Source organism: Schistocerca gregaria, chromosome 4 (genome assembly GCF_023897955.1).
Source record: "Schistocerca gregaria isolate iqSchGreg1 chromosome 4, iqSchGreg1.2, whole genome shotgun sequence".
NCBI classification, from domain to species: Eukaryota; Metazoa; Arthropoda; class Insecta; order Orthoptera; family Acrididae; genus Schistocerca; species Schistocerca gregaria.
This window is the reverse complement of record NC_064923.1, coordinates 535429261-535449399: the sequence shown is the minus strand read 5'-3', so window position 1 is coordinate 535449399 and position 20139 is coordinate 535429261. Positions and strand designations below refer to the sequence as shown.

The following is a 20139-nucleotide window of genomic DNA, read 5'->3' as shown; positions in this document are numbered from 1 at the left end:
TTAAACTGTATGTTGTTTCCTTGGGTAATATATGACGGAGATAAAATAGTCCTCCATTCGCATATCCGGGCGGTGTCTACTCAGGAGGATGCAATCATCAGGAGAAATAAAACTGGCGTTCTACGTATCAGAGCGTGGACTGTTAGATACCTTAAATGGCATGTAGGTTAGGAAATTCGAAAAGGGGAATGGATAGGTTGCCGTTAGATAAGACTTCTTGTCAGATGCATAGAGGGCTATAAAACAGCATAGTAAATTCATTATCGTAGCCAAGTAGCCACGAAGTCCGTGCCTACCACAGTAGTACACATTTATATGCCAACTATCCCCGCAGATCATGAAGAGACTCAAGAAATGTATGATGATGTAAAAGAAATTATTCAGATACCTAAAAATTTTATTCTTACGTGGGACTACAGTAAGATAGGAAAATTAGGAGAAGAAAAAATAGTAGATGAAAGTGGGCTCGGGGAAAGGAATAGAAGAGCAAGCTACCTGGCAGAATTTTGCACAGAGCATAATTTAATCATCCCCAACATTTGGTTGAAGAATCGTAAATAAAAGGTTGTATACTTGAAAGATACCTGGTGACACTGGAAGGTTTGAGACCGGTTATATCATGGGAACACAAAGGTTTCGGAATCAGACTTTAAACTGTAAGACATTTCCAGCGGCAGATGTGGACTGTGATCTCAATTTGTTGGTTATTAACTGTAGATGAAAACTGAAACTGGAAAAAGTACGAAATTAAGGAGATGGTATCTGGATAAGTTGAAAGACCCAGAGGTTGCTGAAAGTTTCACAGGGAGCATTAGGCAACATTTGACTAAAACAGGGGAAAGGAATACAGTAGAAGACAAAGTGGTAGCTTTAAGAGACGCAACAGTGAAGGTAGCAGGGGATAAAGTAGGTAAATTGATAAGGCCTAGGAGAAATCCTTGGATAGCGCAGGAGATACTGAATTTAACAAATGAAAGGAGAAAAAATCAAAATGTAGCTAATGAATCAGGCGAAAGGGAATACAAACGTTTAAGAAATGAAATTGACAGCAAGTACAAAATGGCTATGCAGAAATGGCTGGAGGAAAAATGTAACTATTTAGAACCATATTTCACTACTGGAAAGATATATACTGGCAACAGGAAAATGAAAGAGGCCTTTGGGAAAAAGAGAATCAGCTGTGTGTATGTCAAGAGGCCAAATGAAAAATTATTCCTGAACAGAGAAGGGAAACTGAAAGGTTGAAGGAAAATAAAGAGGCACTATACAAGGGAGAGCCACGCGGGATTATCCGAGCGGTCTCGGGCGCTGCAGTCACGGACTGTGCGGCTGGTCCCGGCGGAGGTTCGAATCCTCCCTCGGGCATGGGTGTGTGTGTTTGTCCTTAGGATAATTTAGGTTAAGTATAGTGTAAGCTTAGGGACTGATGACCTTAGCAGTTAAGTCCCATAAGATTTCACACACATTTGAACATATACAAGGGATATGTACTTGAGAGCAACATTATAAAAGTGAAAGAGGACTGAGATCAAGATGAGGAGGGAGATGTGATACTACGTGAAAAATTTGACAGAGTACTGAATGATCTTAGTCGAAACAAACCCGCGTGATTACATGACATCCCTTCAGAACTGCCGATAGCCTAGGAAGAACCAGCCATGGCAAAAGTTCCATATAGTGTGAAAGGTGTATGAAACAAGCGAAGTACCTTCACGCTTTAAAAAAATGCAATAATTCCAATACTAAAGAAAGCAGGTGCTGACAGATGTGACCATTACCGAACTGTCAGTGTAATAAGTCGTGGTTGCAAAACACGAATCTCGTACAGAAGAACGGAAAAAAATGGTAGAAGCCGACTTCGAGGATTCCGGAGAAATGTAGGAACACGCGAGCCAATATTGACCCTACGACTTACATTCGAGATAGGTTAACGAAAGACAAACCTACGTTTATAGAATTTGTAGACTTAGAGAAAGGCTTTGGCCGTGTTGACTGGGACATTTTCCTAAAAATTCTGGAGGTACCTGGGATAAGATATACGGAGCTAAAGGTATTTACAAGTTGTACGGAAATCAAACGGCAGTCATAAGAGTGTAGGGGCATGAATGGGAAGCAGTGTCTAGGGCTGTAGCCTATCCCCGATGTTATTCAATCTGTACGTTGAACAAGCAGGAAAGGAAACCTAAGAAAAATATAGAGTAGGAATTGAAGTTTATGGAAAAGAAATAAGAAACTCCTAGGTTTGCCAATGACATTGCAATTCTATCAAAGACAGCAATGAGTTTGGAAGAGCAGCAGAACAGAATAGACATTGTCCTGAAAGTAAGCGTATAAATTAATGTCAAGAAAAGTAAAACAAGGAAAATGGAATGCAGTCGAATCAAATAAGGTGATGCAAGTCATATATATTATGAAAGAAGACACTTAAAGCAGTAGATGAGTTTAGATATTTTGTCAGAAAAATAACTTACGATGGCCGGAATAGAGAGGATATAAAACGTAGACTAGAAATGGCCAGAAAAGTATTTATAAGAAAGAAAAATTTGCTAACGTCGAAAATACAATTAATAGAGGGGAAGTTTTTTCTAAGAGTATTTGTCTGGAGTGTAGCATGTATGGAAGTGACACTCGTACGATAAACAATTTAGACAAGAAGAGAACAGAAGTTTTTGAAATGTGGTGCTATAGTAGAATATTTAAGATTAGTTGCGTAGATCACGCATCTAATGAGGAGGTACTCAACAGAATTGGAAGAGACATGAAATTTGTGACACACTTTGACCAAAAGAAGGGATTGGTTTATATGACACATTCTGAGACATCAATAGATCACCAATTTAGTACTGGAGGGAATGGTGGAGGACTAAGAATCGTAGAGGGAGACAAAGAAAGAAATACTGTAAGTAGATTCAGAAGGATGTAGGTTGCAGTAGATATTCGGGGATAAAGAGGCTCACACAGGATAGAGTAGCCTGGAGAGCTGGATCAAACAAGTCTTCGGAATGAAGACCGCAACAAGAAACAGCGCCGGCTGAAGTAGCCGAGCGGTTCTAGGGGCTACACTCTGGAACCGCGCGACAGCTACGGTCGCAGATTCGAGTCCTGCCTCGGGCATGGATGTGTGTGATGTCCTTAGGTTGATTAGGTTTAAGTAGTTCTAAGTTCTAGGGGACTGATGACCTCAGAAGTTGAGTCCCATAGTGCTCAGAGCCATTTGAACCATTTATGAACAAACAGCACGTGATGAGGCTCATTTTCACTTATCGGATGCTGTGAACAAATGAAGTTACAGGTACTGGCAGGAAAATAATTCACGGCAACTTCACGACAGGCCCAATTTGGCATCATTAGGCCCTATTTTTTCCGAGAAAATGGATGCATTGTGACTGTGAACTCACAGTGTTACCTTACGATGTTGCGATAATTTTTTGTCAGAATTGAGAAGATATCACATTTACTTTGGTTATGTTTGCTTTCAGCAAGACGGGACTACTTGAAAAATGGTTCTAATAGCTCTGAGCACTATGGGACTTAACATCTGAGGTCATCAGTCCCCTTGAACTTAGAACTACATAAACCTAACTAACCTAAGGACATCATACACATCCGTGCCCGAGGCAGGATTCGAACCTGCGACCGTAGCTGTTGCACGGTTCCAGACTGAAGCGCCTGGAACCGTTCGGCCACACCGGCCGGCCTGGGACTACGTCCCATACCTCGAAATTACCCATGGCTTTTCTAAAGAAACATCTTCCACATCGCCTCATTTCTTTGCATGGGCACGTGGAGTGGCCTCCTCGATCTCCGGATTTGTCTCCGTGCAATTATTTCTTATTGAGCTACCTTAAATCTCTGGTTTACTTTGCAATACCACTGACTCCAGAAGATCTTACAGACGTCATTCGTCGAGAAATTCCCCTTGCCATGTTCGAAAGGTATAAGGACAATTTTCTCACTCGCCTTAACAGTGTCTGGATAAGAACAGCTGCCACTTTGATTAAGTCATTTCCGGCACCTGAATTTCAATGTATTTTTGTTTATGCTTTATGTTGATTAAATAGCGTTGGATTTGTAATCTTTGAGAAATATAGAAACTAAAATTAATTTAAGAAAAAATTAATGTGTTAAAATGTTATCCTGCAACAGGATCCTGTACTTTGCTGTTGTCAGGAAGCAGTGGATACGCTATAATGCAACTGAAAATCAGAATCCCACACACCACAGTAATAAAGGAGGTAGTACGAGAAACAAAGATTGCCCTCCTCCAATTTGATAAACAAGAAGAAACGAAATCCCTGCTTCTTCTGCATCTGACGTGGGCTAGTGGTTGAGGCTACCTTCGGGGGAGCCGAGCTTACCCCTTTTACAAGGAACACGATATCGTGCTACTAATTTGGGCAGCGCTCTAAGTCAGGCATGGAGAAGTCTGTAGCAGGGGAATGCCGGCCCGCACGGAACGGAGCGTGCAACGTGATACCTTTCCACTCTGGACACGCCGGTCGTAGCGTCCGGGTTACAGCTTCCCTGCAGCGGTCGTACCGGAATAGGGCCTTCCGCTTCTGTTTCCATTTGCCGCGGGCGCCGCTGGAGAGAAGACGAGCCGCAGCGGTGGCGTGGGAAGGAGACGGCAAACGGGGCCGGGCTCTGCTGCTATGCTGGTGGTTTCGTTCCTGGAAGCCGCGGCTATTTCCGCAGAGGGCGGCTGCGGCGGCGGTGGCGGTGGCGGCGGCGGCGGCGGCGTTGGCGTTGGGCAAGCGGCTTGTTTGTGACATCATTGAGCCGAGCGGATACGCCAGTTAAAAAGTTCCCGTCCGCCAAGCCGTGGTCAGTTTGTGGTGGACCTCTGCGCGGTCGCGTGCTCGCAACGACCGTTCTAGCGCTTGCCTGTCCCAGCGCGATGACGTTATGGGGTGGTTCATGCCACCGTACAAACGGCTGCCTACCCCCTGGACAGAGGACGAAGGTTTGTGTGCAACACAGCTGATTTTCACCTCTCGGCTCAGCTTTTATTGCTTATTTTATTTGCTTGTGCCTCTAAGTACGAAACTGCTAATATCCACTCAATTTTCTAAAAAAAAAAAGATATTTCCTGTTTTTCTTATTAAACTGTCCGCTACTCATGGTCTTGTGGTAGCGTTCTCGCTTCCCAAGCACGGGGTTCGATTCCCGGCGGGGTCAGGGATTTTCCCTGCCTCGTGATGACTGGGTGCTGTTGTGTCGTCTTCATCATCATCATCATCATCATCATCATCATCATTCATCCCCATTACAGTCGGAGGAAGGCAATGGCGCCTGCCGCGGTGGTCTAGCGGTTCTAGGCGCTCAGTCCGGAACCGCGCGACTGATACGGTCGCAGGTTCTAATCCTGCCTCGGGCATGGATGTGTGTGATGTCCTTAGGTTAGTTAGGTTTAAGTAGTTCTAAGTTCTAGGGGACTGATGACCACGGATGTTAAGTCCCATAGTGCTCAGAGCCATTTGAACCATTTGAAGGCAATGGCAAACCACCTCCAATAGGACCTTGCCTAGCACGGCGGTGCGGTTCAGCTGCATCGCTCCCCTACGCTCTGTCATGGAGTATGGGACTTTATCGTCTTTTTAAACTGACATCCATGTTACAGTGTATTTACAATAGTTGGACGATAATACGGAAACACCGTGTGAAACTCATGGCTATATAAATCCAGGTACTATCCAAGCCTGCAGGTAGTGCATTCTGTTTGACCATGAAGGGCGTGTGTGCAATCTTTTCAATACGTTGCAAGTGTCAGTCTTGGCAGAACAGTGATCTTTGCGGTTGTCAGTGCACTATCGCGGTCCTAAGTGAAATCTAACGTCGGCAAATTGTTGTACCTCGCATGGTGGGTGCTTCCGTAATAACGGGAACCGGAATGCTTGTTTTTGAAATAACACCCCGCCATTTGACTGTTTTGCTGTTTATTGAAGTACATCCCAGGATACGGCCTTTAATCCATTTTTAAGTGTTTGGTTTTATGTCTTTAAAAGGTATAGCAGGACACGGGTTGTACTTAAATAAACAGAAAAACAACTTCGCATAAATCCTACAACCACCAGTTTCAGCAATTCATTGCTATCTTAACATACTGTAATTAATCCTCACACAGATTCAGCCTCCTTAATCATATGACGACATAATTTGTACCATTTAGTGATCTTTTGAATGTGTATAACTTGAGTCTTATGTATAATGACAAGCTGTTATTTGATTAATTATTACATCTGACGATGGCAATAAACTGCCGAAATTTGTAATGTGAATGTAGTAGTAATTAGGCAATCTTGTCGTAGTAAATTACTGTAGGAACGTTTATAATGTCGCATGCTCCTGTTTGACAATATGTCAAATTCTTAGCAACAGGTTGAAGCTCTGAGTCGGTCCATGAGAGCTATCAGATAGCTCAGTTGCTAGCGTATTGCCCGACAAGAGGAACATCAGATACCTATCCAGCCATCCAGAATTAGGTTTTGTTGTTTCCCTGTATCACTTGACGCAAATGCCAGAACGGTTCCTCGCAAAAGGACACGGTCTGTTTCCCACTCGTACCTGTGCCAGATCGAAGTTCGCTTCCAGTTACCTCCTCGTCCTCGCAGCTAAATCTCCAGCTTCCATCTCTACGAAAAGCAGACGACTTATTTCGAGTCCCGGTTGGGCACACAAATTTTAACTACAGCTTACATGCCACTAATATGAATGTCACTTCTGTCAATTCAACGTCATTAGAGGCAAAGTTACGAAGAACGAAACGCAGTATTTCGCACACGCAAGTGTGCTTCTTATTCGAAGATTGTTCAGCTAAGTATTCAGGATTTGCTATCATTAAAATTCTACTTATGTATTTCTTTTATCGACATTTTTAAATAATATTTGATAAATCATGACGGCAGCACACTCTAAGAACAAAATAGATGTTTTCAGCGTCCATCCTGTTTCGGAACGACCATGTCTGGTCCCATGCAATATAAACGAACTGGTGGTTAATAAATTTCATAATAGCGTTTTGAAAACGTGGGTAATCTATCACGATAAAATGCGCTCTCGATTACCAAGTACCTTTTCGTCCTAAAGAACAGAGTAACAAAAAAGGCAAAGACAACTAAGATGTGTGACATAACATTAGAGGTTCACATGTATGAACTCAATGTGAGTGAAACATAAAACTGAGAAAAACTGTTGAATGCTATAAATCAGTGTCAAAGACCATCTTCTTATTGTAGAAGGTAAAGGACAGAAATGACAATCATTCAGACGTTATTGCCGCCAGCATTATGATGATGTTCGGTTTGTTTGGTTTGTGGGGCGCTCAACTGCGCGGTTATTAGCGCCCGTACAATATCCGAACCTTTGCTCAGCCCAATCTCGCCACTTTCATGATGATGAGGAAATGATGATGATGACACAAACACCCAATCATCTCGAGGCAGGTGAAAATCACTGACCCCGCTGGGAATCGAACCTGGGACCCCGTGCTCGGGAAGCGAGAACGCGACCGCGAGGAGCGTAGCATTAGTCTCTCTTTGTGTTTGTAGGGCTGTGGCTTGTGAAACAGCGAGAGACCTCAAGTGTTTTGTTTACAGTGATGCCGAAAGCGGTTCCTGACAGGCTCGACTATTTACTGCTGGTATTTCCCAGAACAAAGATGCACTCAGTGGCAGACACTTTCAACAACACACGAGAAACACGCGATTCCTAAGCAAAGCTACTGGCTAATGCTCATGTAAGCCCATTGCGAATGACAGGGAATCCGTAAAACTGCTAAAATCAATATTCACACGTACTGACTGCAACAAACTCTGAAAAGAACTCAGAACAGCTGAGTCGTTCACGCGGTATTTTCATCCATTTTACTCCACTAGAACTGTCCAGTATTTTTGAGATTGCTTTGCTTACTTATGAGGTCAGATTTGTTGTAGATGGTCCATAAAATTCATATTACTTCAATGAAGTAATCTGATGAAAGTAAGTTATCGTACAAATGCACATCGTTGTGCACCCTGTGATGGAAAACTCAACAGGAACTATGTATTTATTTATTTATTTACTTTTTGGGCCATTCAGTTTTCTGACTGTTTGTTGCGGCCCGTCACGAATTCCTCTCCCGCGCCAACCTCTTCGTCTCACTGTAACACTTGCAAGCTATGTCCTCAGTTATGTACTGTATGTACCCCAGTCTCTGTCTTCCTCTACAGTATTCACTCTCTAAATATCCCTCTAGTGCCATGGAAGTTGTACCTCAGTGTCTTAACATATGTCCTATTAGCCCGTCCCTTTCCACATATTCCTTTCCTCTCCGATCATGCGCAGAACGTCCTTATTCCTTACTTTATATGTCAACATAATTTTCAACATTCGCCTGTAGCATTACATCTCAAACTCTTCGATTCTCTTCTGTTCCGTTTTTCCCACAGTCCACGTTTGACTAGCATACAATGCTGTGCTCCAAACGTACATTGTCAGAAATTTCTCCCTCAAATTAAGGCCCATGCTTGATACCAGTAGACTTCTCTTGCCCAGAAATTCCCTTGTTTCAGTGATAGTCTGCTTCCAATTTATCTTCAGATTACCATCGAAGCTCGCATGAATATGATTGGCAGACGTCTAGTTGACATATCATGGTATGAAATAAACGACGACCGGATGCAAGCCAGAAATTTGTTTCAACATTCAGTTTGCTGGGAAAGTGTTGATGTTCATTTAACAACGAAATAAATATAAATATCTAAGAAGTGGAGGCCTACATGTATTTAAACTATCTGCGAAGATTCTTGTTGTGCATTACGATTGGATAATGAAGTTGTACTAAAAAGTAAGATCACCAGTGTGGTACTGGAAAGTAATCTCAAAGACCAAAGCACTCTGCTTTTCAATGAACAGTAGAGTTATTGGAAGTTAAATTCCTAATTCGTGTGGCGACATTGTAGGTGATTTACAGTTATTAATCTTATTAATGCATAGACGACTTTTAAATGCCTTTAATACTCAGAAATTATGAAAGTAGATACTTTTCAAGTGTAAAAGTATCCATAGTATTCCATATTTATGGTTTCTGCATCGGACATAGTTCCGCGCTGTAGTTTAGAGTCACTTTGAATAGTTGCGTGGGGAAGAAGCGGGTGTTTAAGTTTTCTAACTAACCTAAGAACATCACACACATCCATGCCCGAGGCAGGATTCGAATCTGAAAACATAGCGGTCGCGCAGTTCCAGACTGAAGCGCCTAGAAACGCTAAGCCACCACGTCCTTTTGGTCTGCAGTATCTAAACGTGTGGGGCATTCGGAGTGACAGTGGTCTGTTGTTGCAGCGCATGGAAATGTGAGGGCAGGCATATTGTTCAAGTTTTCGGTCTATCAAGTCTGGCCACCACGAGAGTGGGTGACAATATTGTGTACCAACCACATTGTAACCTCTTCACATCGGTACCTACCATCCTAGAACAAATAGTGGATTCACTACAACATTCTGTGACATACCGTACCGTTGGTGGGAGACTAGCTGCAGCCGGGCCGGGGTTTTACCAACCAAATTATAGGCTTCCGTGGCGGCTGACCGGAGAGCGTGGCTTACTATTGAATGACCTGGCATTCAGTTCAGTGAAGAATCGTTTTCTGCACCGCCCCGGATGAACACCGTCAGTGGATGAGGCGGCGACCGGGTACTTTATTTTTTTGGTCAGGAGTATATGTTATTCTCTTGTTGTGGACCTCACAACTAGTATTGAGATTATATGCTGCTTTCCATGGAATAACACCTTAGCTTCGAACAAAGCTGGGGATGCTGCCTTAAACCCAGACAGATCCGTGTTCGCTCTTGACAACCTAAACAAAAAGCTATAGAGGGGTTGTCAGTGCGTTTCCAAACGCCCAAGGAAGAAAACGTGCCCACCAGAAACCAAACGTTGATCTGCACACTGTCATCAATCAATAGTCCACGAACAGCTTCTGTCCTATCCTCTCCCTTTTGTCATTCTAGAGCCAAAATAGTTTCGCGAGTGTGACTCAATGACACCGATCGTGTGCAATAAACAGAGGCTTCTTCCCTCCACCAAAACCAGTCTTGCATGAGGAAGGTCGTTGTAATACGGTCAAAACATCGGTTCTACAGTATTTAATCAAAGTAATTTATACAATGACTCGGTACAACTGTAATAATCATGGAATCGACCGCAGAAGCCTCTGTAGTACAGTTTGTACAGGTTTTGCTAGTGTCTTAGCGCCGCCGATCTAAGCGGAGCTGCCGCTCGCTACCAGCAGCGCACATTGCTCCAGCGCCCCGCGGCCACGCACCATTTGCCTGGCGTCCCGTGCCGGTGGGCGCGCGGCTGGCGTCGGCCACGCGCTGCGGCGACCCGCATTGTGCTCACAAAGGCGGCTCGCTGCAGCAGGAAGCGGCGCCAGATGGCCGCGGCGCAACCCTTGTCTGCGCGCAGCCGCCGGCCAGCACTGTGCGCCAGCACCTTCTGCTAGGGATCACAAATGAGCTCCGCGCACTCGCTTTAACCCTTTGAGTACCAACGTGACGTATGTGTCTCACGATAGGTCATGACAGAGCCAGTTGAAATCTGTTACATCTTATTGCTAAGTATCAGTGTCCCACTGGCAAGGGAAGCCTACTAATGGTTAGCAGAGTTCTTATACGTTGTGCTGTCCTCTAGTTTTATCCTTAACCCTCGTATCTGTATTGTCATATCTAAATATTACGCACCTGTAGATAGGCAACCCTAACAGCAGATTCGCAAAGCGTGCTGCCTTCGCGCCTTTCCGAGCACATCGTGTCACCGACTTCCATCCACGGTGACGCTTGCCACTTCAAAAATGAAACCCATATTGACCAGCTGTAGTGTGCGCTACATATTTGGAGAGATACTCTGCCCACTGATGTGTGTCTGGTTTTAATCTGACTTTTAGTTTTTGCGGAGTCGTCTTCTGAATCCCTCGAAGTACTTACGAACAATCCTGTATGTGAAATTTCATGGCAGTTTAAAACTGTGTGCCGGACCGAGAGTCGAACTCGGGACGTTTGCCTTTCGTGGGAAAGCACTCTACCAACTGAGCTATCCAAACACGACTCACGTCCCGTCCTCGTAGCTTTACTTCCGCCACTTCCTACCTTCCAAACTTTACAGAAGCTCTCCTGCGAACCTTGGAGAACTAGCACTCCTGAAAGAAAGGAAACGGGCCATGAGAAGTGCTTGGGTAGCTCAGTTGGTAGAGTACTTGCCCGCGAAAGGCAAAGGTCCCGAGTTCGAGTCTCGGTCCGGCACACAGTTTTAATCTGCCAGGAAGTTTCATATGAGCGCACAGTCCACTGCCGAGTGAAAATCTCATTCTGGAATCCTGTATGTCCTACCCAAAATCCCAACCCCTTGGAAAAAGAAATGGCGAAAAATATATTGCTTCTAAGTAGGACTCTAATTTAATTAACCGTATATTAATGTTTTCGAAATAAAATTGGTAGCAAACGGTTAAACCTGCCAGCGAAACATGTGGCGTCATCTCCAAGCTCACCGCCTGTCTCCGCTGCAGTCCACTTGTCACCTGAGGCTGCTGTTGGTTACAAGTGGACTCGGATCGCTCAGAAAGGAGCACACCAGCTCGCAGGTATAACCGTTGACTCGCGGAATTCCTCCTACATACACCACCGTTTTGAAAGAAATTTCGGCAGTTAAACTGTAAATTACTATTTCTTTAAATTTCCTTTAATTTACGCCTATCGTCACAAACGTTTTTTTAACAGATTACCGGTTTCGGTGTTTAATGACCATCACCAGATCTGTTTCATAAAAACAAAGTCCTGATGTACTGCAGCCATAGTGGCATCGTCAAATGTTAAATGCGGAATGAGCACCAGCATCGTCAATTACATATAAATAACGTCCGTCCTGCCTACAGAAGAAAAGCAACCATAAACGGAAACGTTACGGAAATGGTAAATGCCATTGACGTGCGCTTTTTACAGAACAGATTGGTAGCAAAGGGGCTCAGACTGTAATAGCACTTAGAAATTCCATTTTTGTGCGAAAATACACATTCTTATATGTAACAATGCCTGTTGAAATCGTTGTTGTTGTTGTTGTTGTTGTGGTCTTCAGTCCTGAGACTGGTTTGATGCAGCTCTCCATGCTACTCTATCTTGTGCAAGCTTCTTCATCTCCCAGTACCTACTGCAACCTACATCCTTCTGAATCTGCTTAGTGTAGTCATGTCTTGGTCTCCCTCTACGATTTTTACCCTCCACGCTGCCCTCCAGTACTAAATTGGTGATCCCTTGATGCCTCAGAACATGTCCTACCAACCGATCCCTTCTTCTGGTCAGGTTGTGTCACAAACTTCTCTTCTCCTCAGTCCTATTCAATACTTCCTCATTAGTTATGTGATCTACGAGCTAAAATACGATGTATCGTAAATGACTCGCACTGGAATCCTACAAAAACACCAATGATATTCTAATTTTCCCTACTTTTAATCTGCTAGTGTCAATAGGCATTGTTCTGTTTACAAAAATGTGTGTTTGCACAAAAAGTACACTTTCAAGTATTAGGACAATCTGTTGATTGGCTAACAATACGAGACCCATGACTGAGTCCATTCTGTGAGACATGTACATCGATACCACTTCCGATTTCCGCAATGTTAGCCTTGCAAGTTTTGGGTGATTCACCCTGATTACCAATATAACGACTGATTGGTTAGCAGTGAATATTGTTATATATATATATATATATATATATATATATATATATATATATATATATATATATATATATATATATATAAAAATTGAAACTGTTTCGAAGAGTGCCGTTAATTTATTTCAATATTTAATACATATTCAGAGAATTTATGTTAACATATACAGACTTTCGACGAGTTACCAGTCTGCAACGACAGTACCAGAAAACATGACATGAGGATGAAGTGGAATCTCTAATGGTGATTAGTTATTCAAATAAATCTAAGAAATGGGTGCTAAGCGATACAACTTGCTGTTAGCCCATAAACGCAAGTTGTCGGGACCGAATGAATACAAAAGTAGTGAGCTGTCCTGGAGACAGTGACGTTGCAATGAGTCCAGTTTCCGTTTGACACAGAACATACAGGGTATTTCAAAAATGACCGGTATATTTGAAACGGCAATAAAAACTAAACGAGCAGCAATAGAAGTACACCGTTTGTTGCAATATGCTTGGGACAACAGTACATTTTCAGGCGGACAAACTTTCGAAATTACAGTAGTTACAATTTTCAACAACAGATGGCGCTGCAAGTGATGTGAAAGATATAGAAGACAACGCAGTCTGTGGGTGCGCCATTCTGTACATCGTCTTTCTGCTGTAAGCGTGTGCTGTTCACAACGTGGAAGTGTGCTGTGGACAACATGGTTTATTCCTTAGAACAGAGGATTTTTCTAGTGTTGGAATTCCACCGCCTAGAACACAGTGTTGTTGCAACAAGACGAAGTTTTCAACGGAGGTTTAATGTAACCAAAGGACCGAAAAGCGATACAATAAAGGATCTGTTTGAAAAATTTCAACGGACTGGGAACGTGACGGATGAACGTGCTGGAAAGGTAGGGCGCCCGCGTACGGCAACCACAGAGGGCAACGCGGAGCTAGTGCAGCAGGTGATCCAACAGCGGCCTCGGGTTTCTGTTCGCCGTGTTGCAGCTGCGGTCCAAATGACGCCAACGTCCACGTATCGTCTCATGCGCCAGAGTTTACACCTCTATCCATACAAAATTCAAATGCGGCAACCCCTCAGCGCCGCTACTATTGCTGCACGAGAGACATTCGCTAACGATATAGTGCACAGGAGTGATGACGGCGATATGCATGTGGGCAGCATTTGGTTTACTGACGAAGCTTATTTTTACCTGGACGGCTTCGTCAATAAACAGAACTGGCGCATATGGGGAACCGAAAAGGCCCATGTTGCAGTCCCATCGTCCCTCCATCCTCAAAAAGTACTGGTCAGGGCCGCCATTTCTTCCAAAGGAATCATTGGCCCATGTTTCAGATCCGAAACTATTACTGCATCACGCTATCAGGACATTCTTCGTGAATTTGTGGCGGTACAAACTGCCTTAGACGACACTGCGAACACCTCGTGGTTTATGCAAGATGGTGCCTGGCCAAATCGTACGGCCGACGTCTTTAATTTCCTGAATGAATATTTCGATGATCGTGTGATTGCTTTGGGCTATCCGAAACATACAGGAGGCGGCGTGGATTGGCCTCCCTATTCGCCAGACATGAACCCCTGTGACTTCTTTCTGTGGGGACACTTGAAAGACCAGGTGTACCGCCAGAATCCAGAAACAATGGAACAGCTGAAGCAGTACATCTCATCTGCATGTGAAGCCATTCCGCCAGACACGTTGTCAAAGGTTTTGGGTAATTTCATTCAGAGAGTACGCCATATTATTGCTACGCATGGTGGATATGTGGAAAATATCTTACTATAGAGTTTCCCAGACAGCAGCGCCATCTGTTGTTGACAATTGTAACTACTGTAATTTCGAAAGTTTGTCCGCCTGAAAATGTACTGTTGTCCCAAGCATATTGCAACAAACGGTGTATTTCTATCGCTGCTCGTTTAGTTTTTATTGCCGTTTCAAATATACCGGTCATTTTTGAAACACCTTGTAAGTGGGCATCGATTCCTCTCATCTTTCGCAAGGTTCTTCTGGTTGTGTTCTCCGAAGGGGGCGGGCGAGAGGAGGGCTCTTTTACCTCCAGAACATGTTACCTAAGTGGTTGCCATTATCCTTTTACAGTAAAGACACGTACCCTCGGTAAATACAACGGCTCTGATTCCACCTTTCTGTCAGTCGTTTAAAGAACCAACACAGCTAATCAATACTGTTTATGTTACAAGACAAGATCAGTCTTTCAGACTGTTATCCTTGCACCGTTGCAGAGATTGCTGACCTTCTTCAAGAACCATTTATTAGTCCGGGCACTTCAAAGACACCCTTGCAATCTAGAGGAAGTGGCAAAAAAGAAACACCAAAAACACAACACATTACTTTGCCTCATACAATACAGAGAAACAGTTGGTATTAAAAACTGCTTACAGTCGTCTAGTAATGGATAAATACAGGTCCTGTGTGCTTTTCAAGGGAATCATATGATCCTTACCGCTAAATAGTGGCAAGTTAAGGTAACGATGATGCACGTGGAGAGAGATCACGCTCTCTTCTCCACAAAGAAAACTACGAAGGCTCGATAAAGTTAAGTTAAATAATATTGGTGAGCAGTGGAGATGCGACATTTCTTCCTCGTGATCACAAAACCAGTCCTGGACGATATGTGTGTAAACAGGGTCCTTCTCGACTTCTGATACGGCATCACCATTAGAGAATAAACATTGGATAGACCTAATAAGCGAATGCTAGGTAAAATATAAGACAGAAAGTTGTAATATGTGCGCTGTTGTTCATTTATAAGTCAGATTTAATGTAAAAGGGAATGTTTTCAGGGCATTAAAACCGGACTCATAATAAGTTAGGTAACCGGAGGTTATTGTTACACCACTGGCCATTAAAATTGCTACACCACGAAGATGAGGTGCTACAGACGCGAAATTTAACCCACAGGAAGAAGCTGCTGTGATATGCAAATGATTAGCTTTTCAGAGAATTCACACAAGGCTGGCGCCGGTGGCGACATCCTACAACGTGCTGACAAGAGGAAAGTTTCCAACCGGTTTCTCATACACAAACATTAGCTGACCGGCGTTGCCTGGTGAAACGTTGTTCTGATGCCTCGTGTAAGGAGAACAAATGCGTACCATCACGTTTCCGACTTTGATAAAGGCCGGATTGTAGCCTATCGCGATTGCTGTTTATCGTATCGCGACATTGCTGCTCGCGTTGGTCGAGATCCAATGACTGTTAGCACAATATGGAATCTGTGAGTTCAGGAGGGTAATACGGAACGCTGTGCTGACCTCGTATCACTAGCAGTCGAGATGACAGGCATCTTATCCGGATGGCTGTAACGGTACGTGCAGCCACATCTCGATCCCTCAGTCAACAGATGGGGACGTTTGCAACAACAACCATCTGTACGAACAGTTCGACGACGTTTGCTGCAGCATGGACTATCAGCTCAGAGATCTTGGCTGCGGTTACCCTTGACGCTGCATAAATGACAGGAGCGCCTGCGATGGTGTACTCAACGACGAACCTGGGTGCACGAATGGCAAAACGTCATTTTTTCGGATGAATCCAGGTTCTGTTTAGAGCATCATGATGGTCGCATCCGTGTTTGGTGACATCGCGGTGAACCCACATTGGAAGCTTGTATTCGTCATCTCCATACTGGCGTATCACCCGGCGTGATGGTATGGGGTGCCATTGGTTACACGTCTCGGTTACCTCTTGTTCTAATTGACGCCACTTTGAACAGTGGACGTTACATTTCAGATGTGGTACGACCCATGGCTGTACCCTTCATTCGATCCTTGTGAAACCCTACATTTCAGCAGGATAATGCACGACCGCATGTTACACGTCCTGTACGGGCCCTTCTGGATACAGAAAATGTTCGACTGCTGCCCTGGCCAGCACATTCTGCAGTTCTCTCACCAATTGAACGTCTAGTCAGTGGTGGGCGAGCAACTAGCTCGTCACAATACACTAGTCACTACTCTTGTTTTGAACTGTGGTATCGTGTTGAACCTGCATGGGCAGTTGTACCTGTACACGCCATCCAAGCTCTGTTTGACTCAATGCCCAGGCGTATCAGGGGTGTTATTACGGCCAGATGTGGTTTTTCTGGGTACTGATTTCTCAGAATCTGTTCATCCACATTGCGTGAAAATGTAATAACATTTCAGTTCTAGTATAATATATTTCTCCAATGAGTACCCGTTCGTCATCTGCATTTCGTCTTGGTGTAGCAATTTTAATGGCTAGTAGTGTACTATGTAATAACAGATTTCAGGTTTTAGAGTCCCTTCATGAGCTCGGACGGAAGAAGGATGGGAAGGAAATCTGTAGTGTCTTTTTCAAAGGTGTGTCCTAGTATTTGTCTTAGCCAGTTTAAGGAAACCATTCAAAACCTAAGATTTTATGACTGGACGGGAATCTGAACACATGGCCTTCCGAGTGAGAATCCACTGTGTTAACTGTTCCGTCACCTCTGCTTGGACATGTGCTTTATTCAGCAGTTTGCTTCCTAGCTATTACATTTTGTTCCTGAGCTATGAAGGATAAGGATTGAAGTCAAACTTTGACGTTAGAGTTTGGATAGTTGCTTATTTTTAAAATTTTTACGATTGTTACTTTTATGCCCTTAATGAATAACTGGATAGTCGTTGGAATGTACGGTCGTGTGTTGACGAGAAACGAGCCCTTCTCACGTCTCGTGTTTTGTAAAGGTCATTTTGAACGCTTCTCGTGTTTCAAAGGGCTATGATACTAATGGCATGGACTTCGAAACGCAGTACTACACACTGACTCGACTAAGGTTCAAATATGGTTCAAATGGCTCTAAGCACTATGGGACTTAACATCTATGGTCATCAGTCCCCTAGAACTTAGAACTACTTAAACCTAACTAACCTAAGGACATCACACAACACCCAGCCATCACGAGGCAGAGAAAATCCCTGACCCCGCCGGGAATCGAACCCGTGAACCCGGGCGTGGGAAGCGAGAACGCTACCGCACGACCACGAGATGCGGACACTCAACTAAGGATAGTTTGTCTTACGTCGTTCACTTTCGTTGAATCTTAGCAGAAGGACAATGCATCATGTTCATCCCAAAGCCGCTGTTACAGAGCTGTGGTAACTACAACCACAAAACTTTGCAATCTTTAAGATCGAACTATAGGGAGCTGAAGTCTGCAGACTAAATTGTTGGTATTCTATCCGCAACCTGCGAGGAATTTCTAGGATCTGATGCAGTTCTGGAGCCACCCAATGGATTCGCTTCAGTATGCTCCGACAGTGAGACCCGTGTGCCGAGCCAGAAATTCCCACGTGCTGCCCTGCCCTACAGGAAACGTCGCTACGCTGTAAGTTGTGAGCCTGCATCGTCACGCAGTGAAGTGTGCTGCCGATTGAAACTATGTTAATACAGCGGGGAAGTGGTACTGTGACATGGGTGTGCAGCAGAAACCACCGGAAGGGCTTGTACGCATGGAAAGAATCGTGTGTTGTGTGTGGAACATGTACACGTATTTGAAATGTAAATCTCACCATGTGAGCGCATACAGTGAGTAAGCCAGGCGGAACTTGGGAATCTTCCCTGTGCTGATAATAGCTATGTCGAACTTTTCCTGTATGCCCTTCAAACACCAGTTTTTTTTAATATTTTTTTTTCTATCTCGACAACCAGTTTAGCAAATTTTTGAAACTGAATGCCTATTGTTTGTTTTAAATGATCCTTTGCAGGCAAAAAATCTAGTTCAAATGTTGAAATGTGTGTGAATTCCTAAGGGACCAAACTGCTGAGGTCATCGGTCCCTAGAATTACACAATACTTAAACTAACTTATCCTAAGAACAACACACACATTCATGACCGAGGGAGGGCTCGAACCTCCGGCGGGAGGAGCCGAGCAATCCGTGACATGGCACCTCAAACCGCCAGGACACTCCGCGCGGCTACAGATCCAATTATTGAAACCAATCTTCACAACTAAGTCTACCCAGTGAGTGGAACTAAACCATGTGACCTGTCGATTATTTTTTAGTATTTGTTTTTCAGTATTTTGTGTGTGTGTTTGCCTATTATCAATTTTCTGTAGTATTTTACTTATCTCACATTAGTCAATCCCTTTTACTACTTGCGCAATATAGAAGTGACTAATTTCCGTTTCATGGAAATGGTCTGATCATATTATTAATGTTCATATTCACGCAAAACCGTTGTTAACAGTACTTGTGTACTGCCTGGTTAACCATATTTCTTTATATGCTGTTGTGCTGCTTCTGCTTATGACCAACTGGATGTCATGCATCCCTATATCTTGTATTTGACACGAAACTTCAAACAGAGGTGGACGAAAGTCACGGGATAGCGATATGCACATATCCAGATGACAGTAGTACCGCATACAGAAGGTATTAAACGGCAGTGCATTGGCGGAGCCGTCAGTTAGATGATTCGTGTGGAAAGTCTTCCGACGTGATGATGACCGCGCACGCTGGGAATTGAAAGCGGAGTGGGAGTTGGAGCTAGACACGTGGGCAATTCCATTTCGAAAATTGTTAGGAAATTCAATATTCCGTGATCCACAGTGCCAAGAACGTGCCGAGAATGCCAAATTTCAGGCATTATCTATCACGACGGACACGCAGTGGCCAACCGTCTTCACTTAATGACCAAGTGCTGCGGCCATTGCGTAGAGTTGTCAGGGTGAACAGACAAGCAACACTGCGTGAAGGAAGCACAGAAATCAATGTGGGACGTACGATGACCTTATCCGTTAGGACAGTGTTCCGAACTTTGGCGTTAATTGGTTATGGCAGGAGATGACCGACGCGAGAGCCTTTGTCAACAGCACAACATAGCCTGCTGCGTCTCTCCTGCGCTTGTGACCACATCGGTTGGATCTTAGACTTCTGGAAAACCGTTTCCTGGTTAGATTAGTCCCGATTTCAACTGGTAAGAACTTATGGTAAGGTTCGAGTTTGGCTTAGACTCCTTAAAGCCATGGCCCCAAGCTGTCAACAAGCCATTGTGCAAGCTGGTGGTGGCTTCTTGAAGGTGTGGGCTATGATTCAATGGAGTGGAGTAAATACTAAGGTCAAACAGAAGTGATCATTGAATGGAAACGGTTACATTCGGATACTTGAGAAAATTTGCAGCCATTCATGGACTTCATGTTCCCAAACAACGATGCAATTTTTGTGGCTGACAATGGGCCATGTTACCCGGCCACAATTTTTCGCGATTGGTTAGAGGAACTTTCTGGACAGTTCACGCGAGTGATTCAACCACTCAGATCGTCCGATATGAATCCCATCGAACATTTATGGGACATAATCGAGAGATCAGTTCGCACACAAAACCCTGCACTGTCAATTCTTTCGTAATTATGGACGGCTGTAGAGGCAGCATGGCTCCGCACTTCTGCAAGGGACTTAAAACGACTCGCTCAATCCATG

General features: G+C 44.0%; 1 protein-coding gene across 3 annotated transcripts in view; it reads left to right on the top strand.

Annotated features, from left to right (window-relative positions):
• The window catches only part of LOC126266744 (nephrin-like), a 644568-nt gene that overhangs the window by 152117 nt on the left and 472312 nt on the right, over positions 1-20139 (top strand). The window contains exon 1 of one of the 3 annotated variants that reach the window (XM_049971246.1): positions 4831-4963. The exons of the other annotated variants lie outside the window; for them this stretch is intronic. Coding sequence (XP_049827203.1) covers positions 4906-4963 — 58 coding nt within the window. The 5' untranslated portion in view covers positions 4831-4905. Of the gene's footprint in view, positions 1-4830; positions 4964-20139 lie in introns of those variants that run through there. 3 annotated transcript variants of the gene reach the window in all.